General features: G+C 33.7%; 1 protein-coding gene across 1 annotated transcript; it reads right to left on the bottom strand.

Moving 5' to 3' along the window:
* Window positions 1-406: 406 nt before the first annotated feature.
* LOC140432191 (sodium channel protein Nach-like) lies at window positions 407-6398 on the bottom strand (the record flags this gene model as incomplete). Its single annotated transcript, XM_072520015.1, has 3 exons — window positions 407-570; window positions 4365-4471; window positions 6157-6398. Coding segments are annotated over 3 exons (513 nt in total), but the record flags the coding sequence as incomplete, so codon positions are not given.
* Window positions 6399-7370: the final 972 nt, after the last annotated feature.

Raw genomic sequence — 7370 nt, forward strand, 5'->3', positions numbered from 1 at the left:
AAGAACCCTGAAACTATCGCAACAATCGATTCTTTAGCACACGGCTTGAAAAGATCAAACATTTTGGCAAAAGCTCCGCATATATGGAGCACTCAATCATCATAACAAATCTACGAATATTTTCACATTCATTGAGTATAATTCATTGGCATATTACACTAATAACCATGGCTTGATTTAAACGACTTAAAACGAATATGAACTCATTACTTGGCGATATATCGGTTACATTGAGCACAAATACGAGAAAGACATGTGCATCAATAAAAAAATAGACAAATTGTTAGATCAAAAACGAGTTACACCAAAAATATTTGATAATGAATCATAAAATAAAATATATTCAACAAAATATAGTGCAATATTATATTAGAATAAAGAAAAAAAAAAGTTAAAAGATAATAATTCAAATATTCTTTACCTCATTGTACTTTTTGAACTTATCTTCAGATGCTGTCTTCCTTTGTTGCCTTGTGGTACAGTAAACTCTTATGGAGAAATAATACAAAATTTCCACTGCGGAGAGAAGACTAAATCCCAGAAACAATCCTGCTATTCCCCCAAAAGACACTACACAAACAGTTAAGTATTAATTGCTACTGCATTTTTACGTATATAAAGTGCCAAGGTCGAGAGGTTGAAGCATAGCAGAGAAACAATTAATTAATATGTCTCAAAATGTGAGATAGACAATATTTAATAATACTTAAAAAAATTAATATTTTATAAGGACTCAGTCGAAACCAAGGAAAACTGTATATAGGTTATTCCACGAATATACGACTGTTTGGGATTATTGCGACAAAGAATATTTTACTGTGCAAGTAGAAGTATGAAAGTAAATTGGTCTAATTATTATTCCAATAAAAAGGGTCTACTGTTAGTATGACATCTGAACTAAAATTATTTCAGTTAATAGATGTTCAGATAGACGCAAAATTTATTGTGAAATTTAATCCGAAAATAACAAAAATTTTTACGCAAACGCTCATTTTTAAGCAAATGTGTTCATCAGACATTTGGGTTGGATTTCGGTGAAATGTATACACCAAAGAGGCGTGCCGGGTTTCTTTGATATTACACTATTTTATTACTTTATTAGGTACTACAACTGTAATAAAAATAAATGTACTATTTTTAATATAAATGAAAAAAATTGGTAGAACGATGGTTCAGAAACCAGAAAAAGAATCTATATAATATTTAACTTTGTTAGTTTTAAATATTTGTTTGCTTTGAGTGGATGTACTCTTAAATGTTCCGAAAGTAACGGGCATAACATAACGGCTATTGATAATTAAAGTACCGAGTCGTTACAGATATTAAAATGTAACGAAAATTTACATACAGTTTCATATATCGCCGACTGATTTTAGTTTTAAAAACCGTCCGTATAGAGGTTTCTGGTGAAGAGAGGTGTCCGTTTAGAGAGATTTTAGTGTAGTGTATTTGTTTATTGAAGCCAAAAATGCCGAGACGTGTTTTAGATGTAGACAACTTTATATTTAATGTACTTTCTTATTTTACTGCTGAGAAAACAAACGGAGGCCCTTTGCGACCTGTTCAGTCCGTACATAAACGTGTGTGTGATGGACTCTATATTAGTCTAACAAAACAAAAATTAGTTTTGCAAAAAGCAAAAAAAAAAATGAACAAAGTGAACAAAATATCGCACAATATAAATCTCGCCGACCACCAAAGACTATAGATATTTCCGAAGGTTGCAAATTTGAAATTCGTGAAACAATATATAAAATGCGCGAAAAGAAAGAACATGTTTCTTTAGATTCAGTGCTACAAAAATTGAAAACAGAAATATATTTGAAATTTCCAGAACAAGTCTCTGGAGAGTTTTAAGACACATTGGCTTTAAGTTCAAAAAGGAAGACAATAGAAAGGCTTTGTGTGAAAGAGCTAGTGTCGTTCACAAAAGAATAGAATTTTTAAGAAATTATAACAAATTTAAAAAAGAATGTTCTTCCTTCGTTTATTTAGACGAAACATGGATTTTTGCTAAAGGCGGTATCATACGAATTTGGCAGGACAAGAGCATAAAATCCATAAAACACATCGATAACGAGGGAAAGAGATATATTATAGTGCATGCAGGTTTAAAACATGGTTTTATTGAGGGAGCAGATCTTGCGTTTTCATCAAAATCAAAATCAGCAAAATTATCATGACAATATGAATACGGAGATGTTTGTGAAATGGTTGAAAGAAAAACTGTTGCCAAGTTTACATGAACCATCCGTTATAGTACTGGATAATGCTGCGTACCATTCGGAAATTTTAAATAAGGAACCAACAAACACCTGGACCGTAGATAAAATAAAAGAATGGTTAACGAATAAAAATATTACATTTCCTCAATACTGTTTTAAGCCTCAATTACTAACGTTTGCTAAAAGTCATGCACAACCAAACATATATATAGTAGACGAAATTATACATAGCTTTGGACATCGTGTGTTAAGACTACCGCCCTATCATTGTCAATTCAATCCAATTGAATATATTTGGGAGATACGCAAAACATATTATGATAACCATATTGGATACAAGGGTTACAGTGACGAGGCAGTCTTGGAAACATAGCAACAAGCATTGGATATTGCCACTCCTGAAATTTGGCAGGTCGCATCGAAGCAGTTAATCCTGTTATAATTTACCATCCGAATGAGGATAGCGACGACAGTAATTATGGCTGTGAATCTGATGGTTGATGATAGTTTTAGGAGATTTGGAGAATAAGTAAGTTTTTTTTGTTTTTTTTTTTAATACTAATTGAATATTCGACTAAAATATTCGTACACTATTTAATCATTAAAGTATTGTCACACTTCATTTATAGTTATTTAACCAACAAGTGTATTAATAAGGGCGATTAACAATTGAGATATTTTAACTCGTGAGCGAAGCGAGCGCGTTAATGTTCGAGATTGTTAATCGCCATTTTAATTCACGAGTTCGTTACAAAACTTTTCCGTCGACCGTACTTTTCAGAAATAAAGATATCTTAGTTTAAATATTTATTTACTTAACGATAAACAACAATTTTTTCAGCTTTCATTGACTTTATTCAAAGTTACCTTAGTGGTAGTTTTATTATAGTAAACATTAATATTCAAAATGGTACAATTACTGAAATTAAAGGAAAATATTGATAAATGATTATCTGCTATATAGCATTTTGACAAATTTATATTTAAGTCTTCTTGGACCTCTGTAAATTCTGTGATAGAAGAAGTTAAATTGTGGTGGAGTTAAATTCCTTTGATTTTTCAAATACACAGAATTTTAAACAATAAAGTAAATAATGACATACAATGACAGATAGTACTAACAGCGGCTACTTCATTTTAAATTAATTTTTTAGTGGGAATATAAATAGGTATATGTTTGGTTGCCTACACCACAGGTCACTACCAATCACAGAGCGTTTAATTAATTTATGCAAGCAATGTATGTTGTGTTGCCTATAATGAAATCGTTCATTAATAGAAAATGATTCATTAATAGGGGTCATTAATCAATGATTTTTAGGGTGTTAAAATTGATCATAAATGGACGGTCGACGGAAAAATCATTTAATTCAAAAACTAACTTCTTTACAATACTAAACTCAATGATAGTAATTATATAATTCAAAATCTGAATTACAACTGTTCTATAAACTATCAACTCTATATTTATGTCATGACTTCATATTTAAATCTAAGGATTATATCTGCCATCACAGTATTTTAAAAATGGGGAGAATTTACTATTGTACAATTTAGCACATTGGACCATTTAAGTCGATACCTTAAACCGAATTTAAAATAGTCGTATATTCGTGGAATGGAGTATAGCCAGTGATCATTATTAAAATACGAATTTGATTGATCAGGTCAATCAGGTCGTATAGATTAGGAAATCTTGCTTTTAGAAGATTCTCCACTTAGAAAATCAATGAATACCATACAAACGCTTGTTTTTTATTACGAAGATTATAAATATTTTATTACGGATTCTTCGCCTATTTTATGGTAAACATTTTCATAGCGGGAGGGTTTTTCGCAGTGTAATGGATAAGCATGTTACATTTCACAGTCTGCAGGAGCACGTTGAGGTGACCCAGTTAGACTTTTTCTTGTGAAGAGTTTGCGCCGAGGAAACGAATGACTCCTTGTGTCCCAAGACTGAACTTCTGGAATAGTTAAGGAAACACGAGGATGCGCTACTCGCTCTTGCAAAAAAAATCCCGGATGGATGATGCTACTTTCAAAAAGAAGTACATCTTTTGAATCATGATCATTTGCTTCTCCAATAATGTTCACCCCTATTAGATTGGCACACTATATACAACGACAATATTGTACCTAATAGATCCACCCAGCCGAAAAGTACCTCTCTTTTATAGCGTACCATTGGCCAAGATACAAATTTATTTTCTAGTTTTGAGTTGCCTTCCTCTTCTTCATCTGTCCTAAAAGTGTTTATAAAGGTTAAGACAAATAAATCGTTATCTTTTATGTCTGTTATAGAGGTGACTATATGTTTCAAATATATTGACTAAGGACACTTTGGTAGTACAAGCAGCAGCTTAATTAATATTGAAGTCACCGCATAGATTTTTTCTGCTTTTATTGGGCAGGTCCTATAACAAATTTAACAGATTCTAAAAAAAAATTTGGTACCCAACCAGAACATCAGTATTGGTGGGAAAGAAATAGAACTCGTAGATAGATATAAATACCTGGGACATGAAATTATGATTGGTAGGGATAACCAGACTCATGAACAGAAGAGAAGAATCGGCCTTGGGTGGGCAGCATTTGGAAAACTGAGAGAAACTTTTAAAAGTGAGCTGCCCACATGCCTAAAGAGAAAGGTATTTGATCAGTGCGTCCTCCCAGTCTTGACGTACGGAGCAGAAACACTTACCTTAACAAAAGCAGCAGCTACCAAACTGAGAGTCACGCAGAGAAGAATGGAGCGGTTCAAGTTATTAATAACTCTGCGAGACAGAATAACCAACGAAGACATCAGGAGAAGAACCGGAGTGACTGACATCATCGAGAAGATAGCCAGACTAAAATGGAGATGGGCAGGACACATAGCTAGAATGACAGATGGGCGATGGACAAAGAGGTTATTGGAATGGAACGTTTAACGCCTATGTTTGTAAATTCTTCGTAACATACTGAAGCAGGTTGGTCATGTGCAAAAACAGTAGCTTAATGGCTTTTAAGATATCCGGTTTCCTTAATCTTGCTAGAAGATATCAACTGTTCAAGTTATTGATTAATCTAACTCTTGGTGGGATCAAATGATCCAGATTTATCGATTATTTCAAATTATCTTTCTTAATGAAATTAATGTGGGAATATAAAGGATCCTTAAATTTCCAAATTTCAATGGCCTGCTGATTAATAACTGCTTGGTAAAGCAAACATACAATTTATTAAATTAATCAACCTCCACCAAAAACAACTTGTAGTATTTGGCGGCAGAAAAATGCCGTAATCTTCGATAGGAAAAGAAAATAAAGAAATCTGATGAGAATTCATGTTTAATAATAAAACCAACTGAGTTGGCAAAGTCAACATGGCAATTGTCAGCTGTCAACATGGCGGCTTTCAGCTATCAACACGTGGCCAAATTTCTTCTTCTTCCTATGCCGTCCCCATTAACGGAGGTTGGCAACCACATTTTTAAAAGCTTCTCTGTCTTTTGCAACGTGGAATAATTCGTCTACAGTCATGTTTGTCCAGTCTCGAATATTTCGCAGCCATGACTTCCTCTGACTGCAGCCATGACTCTACCCTGCATGATGACCTGCAGAAGACTATATTTATTATTTCTTAGTATGTGTCCAAGGTATGCAGTCAAATTTAATTTCTACCAAATATATTCGAATTTTCGTGTTTTCTAAACCATCAGTTTCTTCAAATAAATGATTATTTCGAGCAATTCTTCATGTATGCAAATTATAAATATATCAAACAAAAGACTTTATTGTGTTGCTTTCTAAGCAACTAATGTAAATCCCGTTACAGTGTAGGTGACGCTTACTGTATCAGCTACATAAAATTCATATAAAAAAAGAATGTGAACGTGAAACAAAGTGTTATAATCTGGACTTGTTAAGATTTTGTTTATTATACTTACATTAAAGTGTCTAGTTTTTCAATTTCGTAAACCGTATGCAGACATCCTAAATGGCAATTGCATTTATCCACAGATTTGATCTCCTCCAAATGTTCACTGATACAACTTATTTCATCAAACCTGCAGTGTCGGTAGTTTTTATTAACTATTGTATAGAAAAATGGAATACAAGAACAAAGCTTCATAGCATTATTCATGCGACATTCAGTAGTACAGCCTGTATAAGAATATGTATCGTCTATCTGAAGGAAGAAAACTAAACTTAAAATTATTATAGGTTAGGTTTAATATGAGAGAGCGCTCAATCATATTTATTTACTTCCACTCGACCTAAGAGCTCTATTGTAAAATTATAACAAATATCTTCTTCTTCTTCTTCTTTTTTTTTGTAGACATGACTGTCTATTTTTCAATGTGCCTCCAGTAAATTGTCGTTTCATCGTTTTCGTGGTCTTCCTACTGATCGTCTTCCTATTGGGGAACCGTCTTTTGCCGTCTTTACTACTCTATTTGTTCATTCTGTCATTCGGCTTATATGATCGTTACATTCTACTCTTCTATTTCTTACCCAGTTCTTGATGTTCTCCACCTTGCATCTATGTCGTATATCTGTACTTCTAGCTCTGTCCCATAGTCTCTTACCATCAATTTTTCTAAGTGTTTTCATCTCTGCTGTTTCTAACACTAACTGTGGTGATTGCGGGGTGAATTAAGTAGCTCTGCCATTACCACTGCTGGTTCCAAGCCCGGATAAAATGTGGAGGGTAATTGGCAAGGTTAGCAACCTTTTTCTTCTTTAAGTGCCATCTCCGCGACGAAGGTTGGCAATCATCATGGCTATTCTGACCTTCGAGGCAGCTGCTCTGAACAATTGCCTTGAGCTGCACCCAAACCACTCTCTCAGGTTCTTCAACCAGGAAACGCGTCTTCTTCCTACGCTTCTCCTACCCTCTACTTTTCCTTAAATTATGAGTCTCAAGATGTTGTGTCTTTCGCCTCTCATCACATGTCCGAGATAATGCAATTTCCTTTCTTTTATTGTATTTTCCATTTCCCTCTCTCTGCCTATTCTTCTTAACACTTTTGTATTCGTGACTCTATCTACCCATGGAATCCTTAACAATCTTCTAAATGTCCACATTTCAAACGCGTTAAGTCGATTTATTGTATTCCGGTTTAATGTCCATGATTCAGCTCACTCTGAGATAGCGCGT

Source organism: Diabrotica undecimpunctata, unplaced genomic scaffold, assembly GCF_040954645.1.
Source record: "Diabrotica undecimpunctata isolate CICGRU unplaced genomic scaffold, icDiaUnde3 ctg00003172.1, whole genome shotgun sequence".
Classification (NCBI taxonomy): domain Eukaryota; kingdom Metazoa; phylum Arthropoda; class Insecta; order Coleoptera; family Chrysomelidae; genus Diabrotica; species Diabrotica undecimpunctata.